The sequence below is a fragment of the Xenia sp. Carnegie-2017 genome, unplaced genomic scaffold (assembly GCF_021976095.1).
Source record: "Xenia sp. Carnegie-2017 unplaced genomic scaffold, XeniaSp_v1 HiC_scaffold_21, whole genome shotgun sequence".
NCBI classification, from domain to species: Eukaryota; Metazoa; Cnidaria; class Anthozoa; order Malacalcyonacea; family Xeniidae; genus Xenia; species Xenia sp. Carnegie-2017.
Window position 1 is genome coordinate 3,455,089 of NW_025813484.1, and position 23,291 is coordinate 3,478,379.

At 37.4% G+C, this 23,291-nt stretch overlaps 2 protein-coding genes across 3 annotated transcripts; both read right to left on the bottom strand.

Moving 5' to 3' along the window:
• Positions 1-488: 488 nt before the first annotated feature.
• On the bottom strand, positions 489-2,456 carry LOC124444881 (failed axon connections homolog). The gene has a single exon (XM_046995549.1). The coding sequence runs from the start codon at positions 2,319-2,321 to the stop codon at positions 777-779; it is 1,545 nt and encodes a 514-aa protein (XP_046851505.1). The 5' UTR covers positions 2,322-2,456; the 3' UTR covers positions 489-776.
• A 2,550-nt stretch (positions 2,457-5,006) lies between these two features.
• Positions 5,007-21,411, bottom strand: LOC124444879 (prominin-1-like). 2 transcript variants are annotated; one of them, XM_046995545.1, is made up of 24 exons: positions 20,998-21,411; positions 19,193-19,242; positions 18,909-19,117; positions 17,607-17,727; positions 16,561-16,717; positions 15,414-15,685; positions 15,273-15,336; positions 14,938-15,014; positions 14,784-14,866; positions 13,909-14,061; positions 13,068-13,191; positions 12,013-12,110; positions 11,538-11,622; positions 11,196-11,342; positions 11,006-11,074; positions 10,847-10,918; positions 10,131-10,184; positions 9,006-9,086; positions 8,840-8,908; positions 8,168-8,257; positions 7,941-8,071; positions 6,955-6,972; positions 6,776-6,802; positions 5,007-5,793 (listed from the first exon to the last, which is right to left on the bottom strand). In XM_046995545.1, the coding sequence occupies exons 1-24, from the start codon at positions 21,221-21,223 to the stop codon at positions 5,772-5,774; spliced, it is 2,499 nt and encodes an 832-aa protein (XP_046851501.1). In that variant the 5' UTR covers positions 21,224-21,411; the 3' UTR covers positions 5,007-5,771. The 2 variants fall into 2 exon arrangements, with proteins under 2 accessions (XP_046851501.1, XP_046851503.1); XM_046995547.1 differs by lacking the exon at positions 6,776-6,802.
• Between the last annotated feature and the right edge of the window lie 1,880 nt (positions 21,412-23,291).

Sequence of the window (23,291 nt, forward strand, 5' to 3'; positions counted from 1 at the left end):
AACCAAATACGTCGAAACATTCCTCAAGTCAATTGGTAAATACCGAAAGAAGGGTATTAAAATATTTCAGGATGATTAAGTTTCGAAGCACAGGAAAATTAACACTACAACTCAACCGAATGTCAACAAAACTTCAATAAAATTGACACAAGTAAATAGGAGCTTGTCAATAGCGCGAACTCAACGAAAATATTGCACATCACCGCAAGTTATTCCCATGGTTAGTTAACACTAAATTGACACAATAAACCGGATTTTAAGCGACACGAGAGACATCAAGCGTCATTATTTAACGAAACACGCCCTGAGTTCTCCCGCAATTGTCAACATATAACAAATGCGAACACTCGTGACAACGTTTCTGCATGTCTTTCGTAAATAATAAACGACATTTTGATTTCTCACTTGAATATTTGAATTTAGAATTCATTGAAGTTTACATCTCGAAAGCAGATAATGCGTAATAATGATAATCGACGTCCAAACAGTGCCAAATTTCTATATTTAATGCCATGTAAAATTAGGCAAAATGAATATACTCTACCAATTCATTACATCTAATGTTGATTTCATAATATATTCCTAACTATGTTATCTATGAAATGAATATCACAACATTTTACCATCTTCAAAATCAAATATATAAATATCCATGAAGTTTATTAATATGGGGGCACAGTTCCCACACAGCAGCAAAACGGCAATTGCTTATGTGGTCATTCAGGAATTAAGTCACACACACATTTTACAATGTCATGAGATGCCAATTCTAGTGTCTATTCCTTCTCCTCACCTCCTGATTTGTCGGCGTTTGCAGGTTCGGTCTCACCATTAATTTCACCTTTCTGATCACCGTCTTCTTTCTTATCTTCTCCGCTCGTTGCTTCTCCTGTTGGCTCGGTTTCACCATTCTCTTTGGGTGGTTCTTCTGCATCGCCATTTTCTTTTGCCTCCTCGTCTTTTTCTTTTGACTCTTGTCCGTTTTCTTTTGCCTCTTCGCCATTCGCTTCGTCTTTGGACTCGTTGTTTGGACTCGTTGTTTCTGATTTCTCACCTTCCTTCGCAGGCTTCTTAGATTTCTTGTTTCCTCGGAAACTAAGACGTTTCACGAGGGATGCCTTGGGCTTCTCTTGTAATTTCTCGTCGCCACAAATATCTTCCCAATTGCTCCAAAATTTCGTCTTCATACGCTCGTTAAACTCCCGTATATTTGCCAACTTTTCTTGGATTAAAGTATTCTGGGGGGATCCGAGGGCGCCATATTCGAAGTTAGCTAGTAAACCAAATGCAATGGCGTCAAAGCTGGACGGCTGTTCACCAAGAAAAAAAGGTTTTTCGCCGAGAAAATACGAAAGGGCGTAGAGGTCTTGTTCAGCAATGTTATACAGCTCTTCGCGGTTGTAGCGCCCTATCATATGACTTTCGATCGACTTCTTGCATTTATTTTGAAACATTTTGGGACTGACAACGTTCAAAACAGGAGGAAGCTTGCTGAAAACCTTTTTGGATTCACCATAGTTGTCAACCCAGCGATAGTACATCAAACTCCAATACGTGCTTTCTTCTATCATAGTACGGAAGGCGTGCACCACCGCAAGATCAGGAGGTGAGAGATGTTTATCCGTTTCAACGGCAAACTCTTTCATGAGGAAATCGATACAGTTCTTTAGTCCCTCGACTTTATCTTTCTTGTAAACAATATAAGGTATTTTTCCCTTGTTTTCTTTCGTTACGTCTTGGGCCTTGTCTTCGTACTCGTTCGCGTAAGGAATTTCACACATTAAAATGAAGGTCTCGAGGGCAAGACACTGCGGTGAACGACTAACTATTTCTTTAACAGGAGGCAGTTGATGCAGTATAACTTTTGGCTGCTCTTCCTCTACTTCAACAACAGGTTCATTTGCTTCAGCTTTACTTTCGGCAGCGGGTGTTTCATCAGCCACGACATCGGCCTCGGCCGCCACATTTGCTTCAGTCACAACGTTTGTTTCAGCCTGCTGCGGTTCGTCTGACGCGGGACTTTCAACGTTATCGCTAGGTTTTGCAGATTCCTCTTCCTTTGGCTCTTCCTCCTTCTCCTCCTCTTTACCATTTTCGACGACGATTACTTCTTGCGTCGTCTCAACAGTTGATTCTTGCACGTGGTTTTCCACCGTCTCTGATTCACTACGCACTTCTGTTACGAGAGTGACAGTCTCATGCGTTTTAACCGTGCTGATAACTTCGGATTTCACGCTATATTCAACTTTCTTTTCGCTCTCAACAATCTCTTCCTTAGGTTCTTCTTCGCTTAGCACGATATCCTGAGTTTCCGTGGCCATTATCAACACCGAATACCGCGAGCAATAAAGCAAAGATCACACAAACGCACTAAGTCAAAGAAACCTGTTTGATACGCGCCGTCTTATATCAAAGCGTTGCAACTGCCAACTTATGTGTACACGCCTTTGTATCGCCATAATAGACCTCACCCGTGAGCTTGGACCAATCACAGATCGTTCTGATTACGATAAACCAATGAGAATAAACGAAACTACGTCGAGGATTGTTTACTTTAAAATCTGCTATGCCTATGATGCAGACGCTCTCAGGAAATAGCAAACATTAGCATATTGTTCACGAGCGTGACAACCTTGTTTTTGAGAGCCCAATAAATGCTATATCGTTTTGTCGTTTGGCATTTTCTCGATTTTAAGACAGGAACTCTCAAGTTCCGACTCCTCGGCGTGGTATGAAACCATTATTCTTCTGTAAACTGCGTTCAAGCGAAGAAAATTTTCGGTATTTGCAACCCAGACAATATAAAATATGAAAAATATTCTATGTACAATTATAAAGAATTTAAACGATCTCGAAATGACCTTCGGCAATAAATTTCACGATAAAAACATAAAACAGTGCAGAAAATATAACTTTGCTAATTGCACCCGCAACATGCCCAAAACCCACACCCCCTCCCCTCAGCCCAGCTGATGTGTCAAATATCACCATGAAAAGACAACCAATCAACTTCTAACCAGTTCACACCTCGGTTTACGCAACGAACAACTTCGACTATCCACGGTAACTTTGGTGGAATTGTGGCATACCTTCTGAGCGTTTTTAGTGAACAAAATAAGGTAGCACTGCGTTAGTTTCGCCCTGCAAAACTATCTTCGAGATTATTTATTCATAACTAAGCATATTTGAAATTTGCCTTGTGATGAAACAATGGATGAAAAGAATCAATCAACAACAAAATGTGATTGCATGTAGTGTCGGAATTTCTACCGCAAATAGTTGATCATGTTTGACAAAGTGTTTTTTTTTATTCCTTGACGTTATTTTGTGTTTAAGTCAGCACAGCACAGCACTTATCATGAAATTAACGCGAAGATCATAAAATATGCGTTTAAAAATCTCAATAACAAGCGCTTTCTCAACGAGCGTTTCGTTTCATCACAGTTCGTCAAGGGTCTGTAAAAGCGCAACGGAACTACAATATATGTATATGTATACCGCAAGTCTGGAAGAAATATCCTGACATTCTTCAGGCTGGTATTAATACGACATTCTCACAAGACAGCAACTCGTATTGCACTGTTGTTCGCAATCAAATCATATCGCAATACAATGTAATAACCTTGTGGACATCATGACAATTCCAATGTTGACGCGCCAAAGAATGCGTGGAATCAGCCCCTCCCGCGGTCTCTAGTTGTCCATATTGAATTGGAGCGCAACTTTATTGCACAATGCGTATTACAATGCTGACATTGCAATGCAACACAGAGAAGAAAGAAGCCTGCTGTTGTGCTCTTAAAAGATTGTAACGTGTTGATAATGATAGATGTAGCCTTTCAGAGGGCTATAATCTCATCAAGGTGAATACAAGAGATAAATGTACATGCAAGTATCAAACCCGGCAATTTACCCACGGAACGAATAAAGTGAAACTGAAGCACGTGGCTTAATATTTGTTGAAGAAATCATCACGTCTGGAAGAGCTCGAAGCAATTCTCATTTGCTTTGATTTTCCCTGCCACACTTTTTTTTGCACGCCTGCAATAAAGGATCTGCGATGGTGAAGGGTTGCTTATTTTATCTGGCAGTTCAGCAAGCTATCTCTTTCGTCAAGCGCCGACATCTACGCATGCATTCTTACAATAGTTGAGAAGATAAGCACATTTATTGTGTTTCCGAAATAGCCGTGAAAAAGCAACGCTCACAATAACAAACTCAAACCTGGAGGCAAAAAAAAAAGACGCGATTCAACAGCGAATTACTACCCTAACGAAAGAGACGCCCATGGTGTGCGAGTCAATTTAAAATCCGAGTTAAAATCTATTTCGTAACTAAGGGCTACCAGTAGAGAACCAAAATTGATAAAAACTCGCCTCGTGCGGAGAAAAATGAAAGCAATTCGTCGACTGAAAGCAAATAACGAAAAAGAAGAGATGACGTACAGAAAGTGATGAACGAACGCCTTAAGGCTTGAGGACACAAAATTATCTCAAAGTTATATATTAAATTTGGAGCAATATGTCACGGCATAAATAATCGGATGAACCTCATTGTCGAACATTTATCAAACGTCGGCAATAAAATATTGTCGCAGTTTAATTGCCCTACTTTACATTTTGTATTGGTAATTTAACATTGTCATTGTATTACCCGAAGAGGCAAGAATGCAAACAAGTCAAATAATGCAAACAAACATAAAGTCAAAAGGCAACATGTCGTTATCGATAATCGCCTGCATGTTTGCTTTATATTAAGATTCCACGAGCCTCGGAGAACACCGTGGTTCATAGCGGAACACCAGGGATCGTAGACTTAACATTGCAAAAATGTTAAAATGTTACCCCACGACGTTTCATTTTACTCAAATATATAATACCGCTGTTGATAAAAAAAATAAGACAATATTGTGTGCACTTTAAGCCGATCCTCACTGCCTGACGATTGATTAGGAGGGAGCAAATGTTTCGCAGCAGCAGTTTGGGGGCATGGAACTGACTCCGGCATCAATCTACATATTTATTTAATAATCGAACATATTTTACATTTCTGTTGTAGAAAACTATGATAACTATGAAATGCAATAAATTTTTTCCTGTCTACCCACGACATCCGTGACAAATCGCTCAAGAAATGGTTGCTGGTTAACGCAGGTTTCAAACAAGCAATAATCAACCACCTATTTGTCCGCGGAGATAACGTGTTTGAAAGACCATTTCCTAGTTAAAATTGTTTATGCCTTGTGGCCGGTTGACCTGTGGGATACGTGGACCCAGGTTTAAATTTTTTCACTAAAAAATTGCGCAATCTGTTTGTTATTTTCAAAAGTAACACTAACGAACAGGTAGAAATCAAACTGTTTTAAAAAAAATGAAACTGGACAGTGCCGAATAGCATAGTGGTGAATAGTGCAACTCCAAACCTGGTTAAGCTAGTCCCAGTCCACTATCAAACGCACACGGATAATCTCGGGTAGCAGAACATGAAATATATTAGCAGCAATATGTTTAATTTACCATAAAGTTTATATGACAAGCTCGTCATCGACTCGTGTTCAGTGTGGTGCACAGACTCTAAATCGTGAACTAACTATCGTTCGTGCTGTTGCTGTTTTTAACTCAATGAAAGGACAAAACATTTAAGTCGAAATTGGAAAAACAAAGGGCACGAGTGAAAATCAAAACAATCACGAACAATCGCTATAAAAAATTGAAAATCGCCGTGGAGCGGCAAGTACGAGGTAAAATCTTCGTTTACCTTCATCACAACGTTTACTGGGGATATATCGTGTTTCTAAAATAAAAAAAAACATATTTTAGACACTTTATTACAATGCTCATTTGCACGAACTCGATCTTATAAATGAAACAACCTCATGTTAAACCGCACAGGGACCGCGGGGGTGGTGGGGTGTTATCTTCCGCCAAAATTGGGTGCAAGTAAGGATACGGGGAGAAATTTCAAAAACACAAAATTTCGGGAAAATTATGGGGGGGTGGGGATGGGGGGTATAGCCGGTTCTTCCTTCGTGTGTGCCGAGCTTCTAAACAGGACAGTTGAGTCGAGTTCAATTTGCAAACAAAACAATTTAAATTAGTTATCTCTCCAAAAATCTCCAACAATGTATTTTATAGTTAAAAATCATTATGGAACACCTTCAGGGTGGAGAGGGGCATGCATTTAGTACGTGCTCAAAAATTTCAGAATTTTAAGCAACCCCCCTTTTTAGCACACAAATGTACAATACCAGGCTACCCACTCCCACCCCCTTCGTACGTAAATGTACATCACGTGTACATCACGACATCAGTTTACGTTCTAAACCGATGTTCAATTGATGATAAGCTATAGCCAGTAAAGGGAAAACGATTGACATTGCATAGGTTCAAATGGTACGCTTCATCAGGGAACTCGATTCCAAATTGTCAAATCGTGCAAAGACAGATTAACACGCCCATTCCTCTCTCGCCCCCTCCCCCCCCCGAATACGTACTAAATAGTCGACCCGCGGGATTGAAATGAGTGAACAACCAGTGCTCGTCTATGCATTGTGTGCAAACAGACAGAATAGAGAGCTTTAGCATGAGTACGACTACGAGTACGAAGTTTGACCGTGTTAGGGAATGGCACGAGATTGATGACGGCTACGTGTTGTTGTTGTCGCAACAATGTTTTCGCGCCAAAATGACGTAATTCGTACTCGTAGTCTTTGCGAAAGCTCGCTAATGACCAGTGCAGTGCATGTAGTCAAACAAAGAATGAAAGCGGAGTTTACCCCTGATTATGCCATGAGTTTTTATGTCTGAAGAAAGAAAATAAGAGACTAAATTAATAGAGTTGCGAATGGAAAATTATCTCACAGGAATTTATTAACAATCAGCATTTCATTTTACTTCTACTTGTCAGAATTGAACGAATTAGAACAAATTAGAACGAATTAGAACAATTACGTACCTTTGCATCATTTCCACTCTGAAAAAAAAGAAATAAAAAGAGCGATCAGACTCGTGAAATATGTACACCTCCCTCCGTTCCTACGTCAGTGAATCATCGGAACGCCTTGAGCATGCGAGTTTTGTGGCTGGCGGTCAGAAAGCGAACGATTCCGAAAAAATCGAATGACGTTTCGGAATGAGAACGTTACCGAAATATGGAATGAAATCTGAAATCTTATTGGCCAGCTGTAGTCAACAGCATACAAAATAATCATTAAAACCGATTGACCGAAATTTACAGCAGGTTTTGTCAATGACACGCCAGAGAATAAGGAATATACAGAAAAAGGTCGCTACCTTGAAATATTATGCATGTGATTGGCATAATGGAAGTGAGAATCATTGAACTAAAATACATGGAACGCTATCTGAAGCAAATAATTGAAGCCAAATCTAATACCAGACACGCGAGATTTTACCCCAGACACGCGTATGTAGTGTTTTGAGATTGTCTATTGTGAAAATTGATTACTGCACACACGTGTCTGGGGTAAAATATCGCGTGTATGGGGTAAAATCATGGCTTCAAAAAATTATTAGGGTTTTGTATTACAGGTAGGGTTCCATGTATTTTAGTTCGAGGGTCTGAATACATCGTTTTCACATGATGTCATTGCCGCCATGTTGGTGTACCAATTGAAAAGAATTTTAACAAAGTTCATTCGCTTGGTACAGCAATATGGCCGCTTCGTCCATTGTTATGTTGATGTCCGGGAAATGAGTGAAACGATCTGTAGAAATGATAAAATGGCAAGCCACACCTTGCAATTAAACTAAATACAGTGCACCGAGTTATCAAAAGCGAAGGGACCCTTCTGTATTATTCTTATTGTGTAGCCATGCTCTACCTAGCGTAGGTTTGGGCACTCCATGGATTGACGTGGTAGATGACTGACAGAGCTCGTGAAGCATTTTCATTGAAAGAAAAAAAAAAGGAGATCGTACCCTCTTGTGTCTTGATTATCGAAACCCGAATCAAATTTCATTCTTCTATAATGCTTTGCGAGTTTCACGCTCAAAATAATGGCCGGAACGTAAAAGAGGAGAGCGAAGCCGATGGCAAACCAGAAACCATTCTGAAATCAAATCGATGTCGTTAGTTAGTAAAAGGAATGGATGAAGAGTAGATGAGCCGCTGGCCAATACGACTGACATGACATGAGTCCACTTACTAATGGATAAACCGTATCACGACAAACCAAATTGACAACGGAATCGTATACGTCCGTCAAAATTTTACATCCTCCAAGATCATTTGCTACCTATAAAGTGGACAGAAAGAAGTGATCAGAAATTATCGTATTTCCACTACTTAGCCCCCCCCCCGGGGGGAATTATTTTTTTACTAACTTTCAAGTGAGGGATTATTAGAGGGGGGGAGGGGAGAAAGATGAAAAGAAGTTGTGGGCTGGACAACTCACGCAGCACATACTTCCATATCAATTTCTACTCAATAAAATGTCCAATCCAGTTCGTAAATATTTGCTTGTTGAAAAAAGTCATTTGATGTAATCCGTGACATTGACTTCCTGGTTATTTTCAAATTTACAGAAAGTGAGGGGAGGGGTGAATAGGGGGTGAATGTATCCTTAGTTGCCACCTTTCAAGCGGGGAAATAGTAGAAGGGGTGAAGTTAAAAGAGGTTGGGCGCTAAATAGAGTAAATAAGATATGCTTCTTTCTTAACTGCTACATTGAAGAAAACACCTAAAATTTTGCCGATCAACTGAATAATTAAATGGGACGCGGGGAGCGTAAAAAGAGATTGGGGCTGGATAGAGGAACAAAAGTATGTAGCTTTCAGCCTTTCATAAAAACAATGCCCGTATAGAAAAATAGACTTACGGTGTCCACGGCCCAGCTCGTCGTTTGATCGATGTAACCCAAAATTCTTTTAGTGTTTTCATCTACGAACTGAATATGCCAAAAACAATTTATTTATTGTGTGGACTATACAAAGAAACTCACGACGTCATTACAGTAACACTTATCACGACATGCTAGCACGTACCGTTCTAACAATTCCGGAAACGTTGTTTCCAAACACGCTTTCAGCTCCTCTGGCTTTTTGTAACGTACCGTTTGCGTTAGCCTACACACATACAAAGTTAGTAAGATAGTACGATGTTACCATAATAATAATGATAAAACAAGAATGATTTTGTCAGGGGAGGGGTGAGGATGCTCTAGTTTGAATTAGAAGTTGGCGACTACTTTTCGGGTGGTGACATGCCTTACTTGTCAAATTCTTGTGGTTTTGAAAATGTGCTCCATCGAACACAAGATCACAGTTGCTTTTGCTGAATTGTTTGGTGTTTTAATGATTGGCAAGTGAGTTGACACCCCCCCAGGACCTCTTGTAGCTGAGGATAGGAGAGAGGTGCTCGATTCCACATACCCAGTTAATCCCCAGGACCTCTTGTAGCTATGGATAGGAGAGACGTGCTCGATTCCACATACCCAGTTAATCCCCTCCCCAGGACCTCTTGTAGCTGAGGATAGAAGAGACGTGCTCGATTCCACATATCCAGTTAATCCCCCTCCCCCCCACCAGATAATCATAATAACAAAAAGGAATAGATGTCAGTGTTAGATGCTACAATAGTATGAAGTTCGTAGGACAGAATGATATGGTCTGTATTGCAACAATCATCATTACAAACACGACAGCAAAACAATGTTGGATGCTACAATCGTGTGAAGTTCGTAGGACAGAATGATATGGTGTGTATTGCAACAATCATCATTACAAACACGACAGCAAAACAATGTTAGATGCCACAATCGTGTGAAGTTCGTAGGACAGAATGATATGGTGTGTATTGCAACAATCATCATTACAAACACGACAGCAAAACAATGTTAGATGCCACAATCGTGTGAAGTTCGTAGGACAGAATGATATGGTGTGTATTGCAACAATCATCATTACAAACACGACAGCAAAACAATGTTGGATGCCACAATCGTGTGAAGTGAATAAAACACAATTATATGATGCAGATGCCATTGTAGTAATCGTCTTAATGAACAAAACAACTGGTAAATGCTAGGTACAGTCATATAAAGTTAGTAGGAGAGGATGGTGAAGTGTAATTGTTACTATCTTCATAAACGAAACAAAACAAGCTAGTACCGATAGGGTTCCTCCAAGTTTTTCCAATTCAGTGACGTTTCCTTTCAATGATTGCTGTAAGAATACATGAAGTGAATTAATTTAAAGCATTTATTTCTAATTTTAAAATAATAATTTCTAAATTAAACATCATTACTGCAAGGGGTCAGTTCAATCCTGCAAGGGGTCAGTTACATCTTGCAAGGGGTCAGTTCAATCTTGCAAGGGATCAGTTCAATCTTGCAAGGGGTCAGTTCAATCATGCAAGGGGTCAGTTCAATCCTGCAAGGGGTCAGTTACATCATGCAAGGGGTCAGTTCAATCCTGCAAGGGGTCAGTTCAACCCTGCAAGGGGTCAGTTCAATCATGCAAGGGGTCAGTTACATCTTGCAAGGGGTCAGTTCAATCCTGCAAGGGGTCAGTTACATCATGCAAGGGGTCAGTTCAATCATGCAAGGGGTCAGTTACATCTTGCAAGAAGTCAGTTCAATAAATTTTAAACATAAACCCTACGATCAGTACAAAAAAAATCCAAAAATATTTATCTATTAACTAACAAATTACGAAGAACTGCGAAGGTGCCAACACATGTTTCTCGTTTTGCAACAGTTTCCTCTACATACACATAGTAACAAATATGGCAACACTACCGCTCTCAAATACATCGCAGTCTCAGAAGATAGTCTCGAAAAACATTCAGATCCAGTACATCCCAAGATTTGTAAACGTGCACTTACTGCAGTCAGCTGCATCCGTCTACTTCTCCTTTGGATGTCCTCTATATCATTGCTAATATTTCTAAAAGCAGGCTAAACAAGAAGTAGATTTTTTTCCTCGCAATCACATTTATAACTTTTTCATTTCAATTCATGAAGTTAAACGTTCCCACTACTCACGATGTTCGTTTGGTTTAGCTTGTTTCGCAAGTCATCAATTTCCGAGTGGTTGAGCAGATTTTTACTAGTCTATAAAAACAAAGCGGGAAAAAAAAACGATCAAAGCAGAAACTGAACCGTTGAAAAGTTTCCTCGATGCTTTTGCAATATAAATACATTCGTTCACGTCTATTAAAGAACTGCAATCAACCTCTGAAATAAATTTGGTGAAATTTATATTTTCAACGGAGGTGTTCGCCAAATTATTCAAACTGTCGATCGTATTATTGTTCAAAATATCTTGATCAGTCAGGTCCACGTCGAAGTTTCTCAACTCTCCTTCGATGTCTCCAATTGACTACAAAAAACAAACAAACCAGCAACATGTTAGAATACGTTCCAGGCTATTAGCCGGTTGCACAAAAACCTCATTCTAACCACACAATTCTTTTCAGCAGATATAAGAATGAAGGAGAAACATTACGTCATGACAATGCGAACCAACATTTTTTTGCCACTGATAAAATCCTTAATAATCTCAAGCGCTTCTCACCTCTGTCACATTGAATGTCTCGTTTAGATCCCATTTTAGGCGTCCTTGTATTGCTTTGTAGATTGCCGCATTTTCACGGCATTCTCTGACATAATGACATAAAAGAACATGTGAGAACATGCAAGAGGGATCTCAAAGGATAAAATAAGGAAGTGAAAGACACGAGGGATAAATGGGACATCATACGGAAAAAAGAAGTATAGGATATACACAAGGACATAAAAGATTATTTTTAGTAGTAATCATTAACAATGTAAGGATTATATGTTTGTGGATGTAGATCGTCCAGGTTGGTATAGTCCTGAGAAGGACATTTGACTCTGAAGATGACTACCGCTAAGGTTGTCGAAATGTCAGTCAACAACAACAAAAACAGTCCTTCTCAGGACTGTACTAACCTTGACGATCTACATCTACAAACATGTAACGATACTCCCAGGTTCAAACCATGTAAGGATAATCTGTTGGCACTTACGAGATTACAGTCTCGACTTTCACCATAAGTGTTTTGTTTTGAAAGAACGTGTCTGCAAGTAGATATTTTCCGTCCCAGAACTTGGGTACATCGACAAACTACAAACGGAGTATACAATGAAATATTTAAGACAGGGTCCGTGGTTTGTAAAAATAAAACTGTTGAGAATTTCGATCACAGTATTTTTTTCATTACAGCTTTGAAAATGAAAAAGTTTGTTCCACTTTTAGTGGTATTAAATGCAGAACGTCTCTTGAGTGTCAAATTCTGATCTAAGGAGCTCTACTTCCAAATAACTAAGGAAGATTTTTACAAATTCTTCCTGTAGGGAATCATTGATAAACACATGCCTCTAGATATCGACAACAATCATTAGGAGACACATGCCTTTATGTATCAAACATCGCATGTATAAAGGCAAGTGTCTCTTAAACACAGCACTAACTAGACTTATGCTAACTTGCTAAATTTCATTTAAACAATGAGGTCACTTGTGCTTTCGAAAAGTACTCGTCGTCTCTTGAATTCAAAAATACAGAATTCAAAAAATTAGCATTAGTAAGTGCTGTATTTCCACTGTTAAATACGTTTTTCTTATGCAACAATACGTATTTCAATGTAATTCATTTTTTAAGGCACGAGTGACGTTAAGGCACGAGTGACGTTTAGCAATTCACCCTAAGTTTAGTCAGTGCTGTGTCCATCAATCAATCAATCAAAGAGAATTTGCAAATCAATAATGAATACATGTTAGAAGGAAAAATAAAACGTTTGTTATAAATTTGTCTGTTTTTCATTATTGTTATTTTAGAAGAAGTTTTTCATGTTTGCACAGGCTTATGCAAACCTCGGAGAGGTGTGTGAGAACTCTCGAGCAGGTGCAAACCTTCGACCTTTGTTTTCGGGCATGCACTGATCTGCTTTCGAGTTCTCCCAAAGCTCTCTGAGATTTGCATAAGCCTGTGCAAACACAGTAAACATCGTTACGTCTAAAAGAACGTGCTAAATCCGTATTTATAATCAATGACATGTTGAATTGTGAATTATAAACTCACGTCTCTGATTATTGATTCATCTCGAACGCTGTGGCATCCTTTCTCAAGATGGGCACCCAGCATGAACAAAATCGACGTGAATAACATCACGAAGAAGAAAAATATGAACATGAAGCCAACAGCACTACAGAACACAACAAACGTTATGGTACATCCGATGAAATGGAATAGAAACTGGAACGCTAATCCCAATACTATTGCTATGAGCCATTTTGAAGCCAGTTATGATGGATTTATATCTGAGTTTTTCGGCGTATTACCAAACTTTTGTGTTAAAAAATACGATGGCATTTTGTACTACTTTATTTTATGAATGCCGTGGTAAATATTTTGAAGTAATAAAAAATAATCGTGGACTTTCTAAAAACTCAGAAAAACTAGCTTTATTTTCGGTTTCAAAGATGGCGGCGTGATTAGCGTTCCGGTAGATATCACAGTTATCTGGGTAAATCAATCATTTTCTCATTTTCGTAAAGAAGGGAAGTTTCAATTGAAAGCCAAAAGTTAATTTTTTCTCTGAACCCATAGAAATAGCCATTAACAAGTGAAGCGAATAACGGCTATAAGCAGGAAAGTTTCTTTAGCGTGATTATCAACGGGGAGTACTTAAAAGCATGTGCGAAGAAAGAAGAATGCCATTTTAAAATGTATGGTTGGCAAGTTTTGGCATTATTTTAACCAATAGAATCACCCAAGTTGGAAGTACTAACATAAATTTAAGTTAGTAGCATTAAAATAAATTTGATTATCTATCTGCGAAACTAATAAAAGAATGGGACTATCTCGAAGTGGAAATCGAAGCGTGGCGTTGCGTCTAAATGGTATTCTGGGTAATACTTACGCCATAAGACAGTTTCCGCCAATATTCGAAATGGAGCCGCGTTCTGAAGGACTGCTGCCTTTGTCATGTCCAAATATTCCACACAAGAGACCAAGTGCCATCATAACAACCGGCAAAAGAACCAAGGAGATTAAGCCAACACCTGTGTAATATCTGCAAATGGAAACAAGAAAAACACCGTGTTCTATAAAGTCCAGAAAGAATAATTGAGAAGCGTGGAATCGAGAAGTGTGTTTGACAGTACAAATGCTTTGAGATATGTTTTCATTATGCATTGATTTCAAGATGAGAAGAGAAAGTGTGCAGTGCAAAGTTCACGTATTGTACAATTGATTGGAAGGGTGTTTTATCACAGAGAACTTTTTGCAAATTTAGATTTTTTGCTGGTGAATTCGACATCAGTTTTTATGGGCATGTTAGTGAAAGCAACTGATCTATATGGATCGTAATGTTCAATTTGACCATTCAATGAAAGACCCTGACCTATATCTATGGTATCGTCTAAAGTGATCATTCAATAAAAGAAACTGACCTATATTCATCGTAACGTTCAAAGTGATCATTCAATAAAAGAAACTGACCTATATTCATCGTAACGTTCAACGTGATCATTCAATGAAAGAAACTGACCTATATTCATCGTAACGTTCAACGTGATCATTCAATGAAAGAAACTGACCTATATTCATCGTAACGTTCAAAGTGATCATTCAATGAAAGAAACTGACCTATATTCATCGTAACGTTCAACGTGATCATTCAATGAAAGAAACTGACCTATATTCATCGTAACGTTCAAAGTGATCATTCAATGAAAGAAACTGACCTATATTCATCGTAACGTTCAAAGTGATCATTCAATGAAAGAAACTGACCTATATTCATCGTAACGTTCAACGTGATCGTCAAACACATCTTGGATATCTTTCACCCAGTCATCGGTTTTGTTTAAAATTTCCTACGATTGATAAAATACTTTGAATGAAGGAAAAAATCCGTAAGGTAGACATGACTTCGATGTAAACATACTTCGTTCACTTTGTCTGTTATATCGTTGAATGTTTTACGAAAATCTCTTCTGCCTTTTTCCGTTTTATTCGTTATCTCTGTTCGTTAAGAGAATAACATGTTATACACTACTTTTCGGCACTTCCAGCCCATTGTATTCATATATATACATGCAATTTTTTAGTACATTTGGTCTGATGAGCTTTGACGTTCCCACCTGCTTTGTATAATTAAAAAATTCAAAACGGGGGTGTTCAAGCTCATTTGACCACGTCCAGCAACGTAAAAACACCGCTATTCACATTGCTAATGCAAAGCACATTTTTGATAAAAATTCACTTGTTGAACGTATAAACCTGCTAAAGCTCCCGAGCTTCTGTCAGTAATAGTGCTGCTGAGATCATTAAACAGATCAAGACCCTATAAATCGTAAAAATGGCAAACAATAACATTTTCATAAGTTGTCATTGCGAAAATATTTCATTGAAAATACTTACCTTCTGGGCACTTTGAGAGAAATTCTGTTCGTTAATCTTGACTATTTCTTTTAAACTCTTTTCAACATCCGGCAGAGTCGTATAGTCCGCATTCAGGTTAAGAACACTAGGGTCGATTCCATTGCTCGAACAATTGGCACCTGGCATCGCACATGTACTACTTAAATGTGCTGTCACATTCACAATGCTCGTGTTGAGTGAAACGAAGTCGTCCTTTAAATTACGTGTTGTGCTGTTTATTTCTTTCAACAAAACTTCCATTCTCAAAGTATCTGTGTTAACAAAAAATCGGAACTCTTACCACAACAATTTTTGCGGTTTTCATAACGGTACACTCAACATAATTTACGCAGCAAAACGATTTGCGAAGCAAGAGTAAATTTACTGGTGCCTAAATCATGTTTTTGCAATTGGACTACGCAGTTGATTTTAAACATATTGGCAAATATTTTATTGTTCCCAAATTTGATCTTCGGATATTTGCTTGAGCTCAAAGTCGTTGATTATTTGTTTGACCGCGACATAAAAAAACCTAGGGCGAGAGCCCAGATCTGACGTCATATCGCGGACACGCTTCGAGAAAACACTGTATTTTACACATAATCTCCTCAAACGCATAGCTATTTCGTCGCATTACACGCATGCGTGGTCAGGTCTTGCGTAGTGGATGTTCAAAAATATCCAATTTTTAACAAAATAAAAAAATCACATGAAGCACAGGTTTTTTTCTACTGGTGGTCAAACAATAAAAATGATCAATTTTTCAACGTTGAGTGTTGAAAAATCCAGCAAAATCACACTTTCGAGCTACATAATATATTACAAAAGTTATAAACTATTTGTCGAACCGTACAATATAATGACACAAAATGCAAAAACGTGATATAGGCATTTTAAGCCAATGAAGAAAAAGTTGACATCAAACTTCAAGATTCAGCAGGTTTCACTCTCAATCATAAGATTCAGCAGGAATGCGAGCGCACCCTCCCCTCCCCCTAAAAAAACAAAAACCACGAAGACACTACGTTCAGAGACCGTAGCACCTTTACTACAAAAAGAAGCATAACACTGAATCGACTTTCCTCGTCGTCTACATAACCCCCTGTTGTTAACATCTGTGCTATTGTAATTGAAAAAAAATCCTTACTTTTTCCAAGCATGACAACACTGTCGAGAGGTTCGCGCACGGTGGGATCAAGTTTGTTTCTAAGGCTATCACTCATGTTTTGGGGCAGATTTTGAACGTCAGCAAGAACAATGTCCAAAACACGAAGAACGGTGCCAATGATGTTATTATCCACAATCTAATGAGACACGATTACCTGATGAGCTTAACATGTTATCTCATCAAAAAAACATAGAACGTAAATATTAACGTAAAGAGTCCAAGATGTTGGACGGACAAATGTTCTGTCTTTTGAGGCAAAACATCCTCTGTGATATCACCAAGGACGTAAAACCGTTTTGAAAAGTGTGTATGAAGGGGGTGTACTACTAAACTCAGGTGTAGCAATAGTTTTGCTAATGTAAAGCATGGGAGAACGTGTACCCTCCCCTCCCCTTCTCCACTAGACTAATGTAAAGCATGGGAGAACGTGTACCAACCCCCTCCCCCCTTCTCCACTAGACTAATGTAAAGCATGGGAGAACGTGTACCCCCCCCTTCTCCACTAGACTAATGTAAAGCATGGGAGAACGTGTACCTCCCCTTCTCCACTAGACTAATGTAAAGCATGGGAAAACGTGTACCCCCTTCTCCACTAGACTAATGTAAAGCATGGGAGAACGTGTACCCCCTTCTCCACTAGACTAATGTAAAGCATGGGAGAACGTGTACCCCCTTCTCCACTAGACTAATGTAAAGCATGGGAGAACGTGTACCCCCTTCTCCACTAGACTAATATAAAGCATGGGAGAACGTGTACCAACCCCCTCCCCCCTTCTCCACTAGACTCACGCCGTTGTACATCACCTTATGGGGAAATGCAATAGGACCAATTCGCTGTTTCAGCTTGGTACTAAGAATTTAATAAGATTACTGGTTGCAGTGGGCAATTTTATTGTTCTTATTGGTCAGGTAATGAAATTCACTGTCCAATCACATGCGTTGTAAGATAAAGGTGATACAAAAAATTTAACAGAGCAATGCCATAGTGTTGGTTCTCAATACTTCGATCCCGAATTCTTACTTACATGCAAAGTTTCTCGGAAATATTTTTCGCTTTCTCGTATAGCCTTCACTGGAATTGTTTCATAACTCTTGATAGTGTCCTTTATACGATCATTTGAGAAAAATGCTAGCACACATCCAGTACTATACATAATGCAAATGAACATACATCAAAGTACATCCAATACTTTATTCAAACAACATACATCAAAGAGAGTACTGCTACAAGTGACAGTGGCCATTATAAGATCATTTGAGAAAAATGCTAGCACACATCCAGTCTTAACATGAACATACATCAGAGTACATCAAAACTTCATTTAAACAACATATATGCACTTGTCGTAACTTTTCACAACTTTTCACTGTTAATTTCTTTGGAAATCTTTTGTTTATTAAGTGACTGATCATCCGAAAATTTGCATACCATGACAAATTTAACTGGATGGCTGTGCCAAAACCAGAGTTACAATAGTTATTGCTAATAAAAAACATCGCATACTTCATTTAAATAACATGTAACTATAACATAAGTCATGTTAGTGCTTAATAAACACATCTGATACTTCATTTCAACAACATAAGTAGTGTCACGATACTCTATACAAACACAACTCATACTTCATGAAAACAAAATATACTTACAACATAAGTAGTGTTAGTATACTCTATACAAACACAACTCATACTTCATGAAAACAAAATATACTTACAACATAAGTAGTGTCACGATACTCTATACAAACACAACTCATACTTCATGAAAACAAAATATACTTACAACATAAGTAGTGTTACAATACTCTATACAAACACAACTCATACTTCATGAAAACAAAATATACTTGCAACATAAGTAGTGTTAGTATACTCTATACAAACACAACTCATACTTCATGAAAACAAAATATACTTACAACATAAGTAATGTCACAATACCCTATATGAACACAACTCATACTTCATGAAAACAAAATATACTTACAACATAAGTAATGTTACTATACCCTATATGAACACAACTCATACTTCATGAAAACAAAATATACTTGCAACATAAGTAATGTTACAATACTCTATACGAACACAACTCATACTTCATGAAAACAAAATATACTTACAACATAAGTAGTGTTACAATACTCTATACGAACACAACTCATACTTCATGAAAACAAAATATACTTACAACATAAGTAATGTTACTATACCCTATATGAACACAATTCATACTTCATGAAAACAAAATATACTTACAACATAAGTAATGTTACTATACCCTATATGAACACAACTCATACTTCATGAAAACAAAATATACTTACAACATAAGTAGTGTAATAATGGCTAATATCACACCAAATGTTGCACGTTTGCAGCCTTTATTATCGCTTTCCTTCTGCACCATCTCGCCTCCACAGTTTCCACAGCAGCGACAACAGCAAAAACAAAAGCCGACAATTGGAATAATTATGGCAAAGACGATTCCAAGAGCAAACACAGCAAGATATGGCCTCTCCCATCCATTCAAAACCTTACATTATAAAAATATTATAGCAAACGACTTTTACTTTTACAAGATAAGAAATTTTCATAGAAATCAACAAACCTTCTCTCGAACTTCAGAAAACTCGCCGTCTTTTATCTTTGCAATCTCATCTAAGAATATTCAAAATGTTGAAGCTTGCATTCAAGCTCATAAATAAACATGGCCAGCAGAACCAGGGGGTGGGGGTGGGTGCAGGAACATTTACCCCCCCCCCCTCCCCCACAAAAAATTACCAATAGGAATTGCCCCCATTAGTTTTATGTGTCCTACCGCTTATTCAATAACTTATGGCTGTTTCATAATGAGTAATGATAGAATTTTTTGTTCCTTTTTCACATCTTACTCAAAGAACAAAAAGGCCATTTTTGAAAGTTTCATTCTACAGATATTTTGCTAAGAGATTTTTATTCATGTCTGCGAATAACGGAAGATGATAATTCAATAATTAAGGCTGACAAGTCAATTACCCCAATTATCCTGCTTTGAGCAAGAATGGCAACCTAGATATGAAGAATGTACACTTTTATGTTTCTCCCAGAATTTAAACAAGTCACACTCCTTCAAAATTAATAAGCCTACTTGCACTTTCTCAAAAAAAATTTGCTCCCACCGCCTCAGTTCAACAATCTTTACACTTAGAAGTTTCCTAAATTTCAGTAACACTTATTTTCGTTATTTTATTTAAATGTTGACTTTATAAATTTTATTTAAATGAAAATACAAAACAATGACCTACAACAAAGCACAGGTTTTTTGGTTCTAGAGTAGTTGCTTTATTGATTTATTTCTTATTGGACCGATAGTGAAGAGACAAAATCTTATTTTTTAGACTTTGAACTGAACTAAAACTCTAGAAAATTCTTATGCAAATTTGAAAATGCACACTGTTTACTTTAACTGTCCTTTTACGCAAATTTTTTCCCTGATTGTTCGCTAAGCATGAGTGTTCATTTCATGCATTTTTTCCTTGAGTGAATGAGCATTAGTTTCAAACAAGTTGACAGGTTTTTGTCAAGAGATTTCAATGCAAATTCCATGAAAGTTGTGCTACGATCTGTGTAGTACCACTTTTAGTACTTGAGCAAATTGCGATAAATTTTTCTACAAATTTGCGGAATAATGTTGTGCATTAGCGAGAAACTTATAAAATTGCGAGAAATGAAAGTCTCAGAGTGGAAAGGTTATGCACTTTATGCACCCTAGCAACAATCGTTTTTGAATTCCCCTAAGCAGTTAAGTTGTTCAGAGAATTGCAAAATGGTTCAAAGAATTGATAATAAACGATAAAATTGGGAAAATAAAGCTTCCCGTTGCTATCCACGAAAAGACATTTCTCGACAAAGCTTTCTCTTTATTTACACTTTCTGTTAAAGTTCTTTGAAAATGATCGAAAGTCGTCTCATTTTGTTTATATATGCACAAAAAATATGACATGAATTCCGAACTATGATTGGCATCGTAGGTGATTTGATATTTAACAATACGATAGCGCATTGAGATGAATTAAACGGAGCGCTATCACAGAAAGAAATAGCATTTTTCAAGCAAAAAAATTTGCCACGAATGTAGACGTAAAGTGGGTATTTTTTTAAACACGTACGAAAATTTACCTGTCAGAAAGAACAAACTTTGAAATGTTACAACGATTATTTGCCGAATCAATATACATGGCGTACTTTCGATTTGTTTAAAAAAGACAATCTGCGCAGGTAGACTGTCTTTTTTGTAAAATGTAATCCCCAACAAACATTACAATTCATTTTATCGCGTCTTCACGAACAACTCATACATTTAGGCAACACTCATATATTCTAGTCAGGACATAAAAATAATAACAGAGTATAATAAGATAACGACGTGCTTACCGTAGGGAAGATCGTCGCGTTGTATCACATGAACAAATGATTTAGCCACATCATACCATGGTTCTAAACCTTTTCCATCAAACTTAGTCGTCAGATTCGATTTGAACATTGGCTTGGGTATTCGAGAGATGCTAAGACTGCCATTAGATTTTTTGACAGTCACTTCACAAAAGCACCCGGTAATATATGCAATTAAACAAAGCGAAATGACCAACAATTTCGCCATCGAGCGAGTTGTCCAGTTCTGTTCGCGTTTCTCTGAACGTTTAGCTGGCGTTATCCGAAAATGTACTCAAAGACTCGATTAAACACAGCTCAATCTTACTTTAGCAACGTGATCTTCATAAAGTGTCGAATGTCTCATGAACACAATGGGAGTTCCTTCTTCCTCAAAACATCCTCGGCACAATGCACGATTACCATGGTAACGTTCAGAGAACGAATAAAGGAATGAAGTACATAGCGAAAAAAAGGTATGTTTTTAAATATTTTTTTTGTTATTAAATAGTCCTTATCACTCTTTGTATGTTTTCCTATGTCATGTACAATCTTCATACATTTTTTGGCAACTTTCAATGATTGGCGGTTGAAAATGTCGTTAGAAGTCACTCTGTCAATATGGTTCAAAAAAGCACATTTGCATATTTAATGACGTTAGAAAATTAGCATGCAGTTATACTTTTGGTTTAATCTTTTTAAAATTCATTTTTATTCACGGTAAACGGTTATGAACACATTGTTTTCGACATATTGTAATGTTGCGTTTTGTTCCTTTCGTATTGTATTAACGAGTTTTCGGTTCTTATCCGTGGTTTAAGAGTCGTAAGTTTTCAAGAACCATTTTTTCTTTTATGGCAGATGCGTGGGTACACCGTGGGAAGGCAGGCACGTAAAAATTACTGCAATCCAATTACGTGGCAACATTTTTTTCTAAAGTAACATCCATTTCAGAGTTTTGAACTAGTAACACATCCCGAAAATCAATGGAAGTATGAAATGGATTGCCTGACATTAGTATAATAGCCAAATAAAAAATATTCCCGATCGACACGTACGGTGGCTCACAAGGGCCACCACACAAAATAAAAATATTAATACACACACAAAATAAAAATACACACACAAAATACATAATACACACACAATATAAAAATACACACACAAAATACATTATACACACACAAAATAAAAATACACACACAAAATATTAATACACACACAAAATAAAAATACACACGCAAAATACATTATACACACACAAAATAAAAATACACACACAAAATATGATTGCGGGCGCTTGCAGTGTCGGATGGTCTGACTATCATATTATCAGTTTGTAATCAGATATGTGTAATTCAATAATTGTGATTTTAGCATGTGGTCGACTTGTCGTCGTATTTAACTGTTTCAACTGCGAAACATTTGAAATTACATTTGGAAAGGAATCGAAAGCAAGCTCTTGCATAATCCTGGCATAATTATGTTTTGTGCCAACTGTGGTGCACAATCACTTGACGAAGCTTCTTTTTGTCACAAATGCGGTGTGCGTTTGGGAAGATTAACTTCTTTGCCAAAATGTTCTAAAGCGTCAATGACGAGTAGCGTCTCTTCAAGCAGTTGCCCTTCGAGCTCTGCAAGTCCGTTAACTTCAACTTCAAGTACCCCAAAGCTGTTTATAACTGGTACGGGACAGGCTAGAGCAATAATGTCCTTTCAAAGGACAACACATTAACCTTAATTTTAACCAGAATACGGGGAGCAATATCGTAAGCAACTTTGAAATAATTGATCACAGTGAAATCAGTGAATTTTGTTATGTACTATGGAAGTTGGAACCATTAGAACTTTGAAAACAAAAGCGATCAATTACGAGCAATTCCGAGTAAGCCGACACTGCAAGCGCCCGCAATCATATTTTGTGTATGTATTTTTATTTTACGTGTGTATTTTTATTTTGTGTGTGTATAATGTATTTTGTGTGTGTATTTTTATTTTGTGTGTGTATTAATATTTTTATTTTGCGTGTGTACTTTTTATTTTGTGTGTGTATAATGTATTTTGCGTGTGTATTTTTATTTTGTGTGTGTATAATGTATTTTGTGTGTGTATTTTTATTTTGTGTGTGTATAATGTATTTTGTGTGTGTATTTTATTTTGTGTGTGTATAATGTATTTTGTGTGTGTATTTTTATTTTGTGTGTGTATAATGTATTTTGTGTGTGTATTTTTATTTTGTGTGTATATTAATATTTTTATTTTGTGTGGTGGCCCTTGTGAGCCACCGTAGACACGGA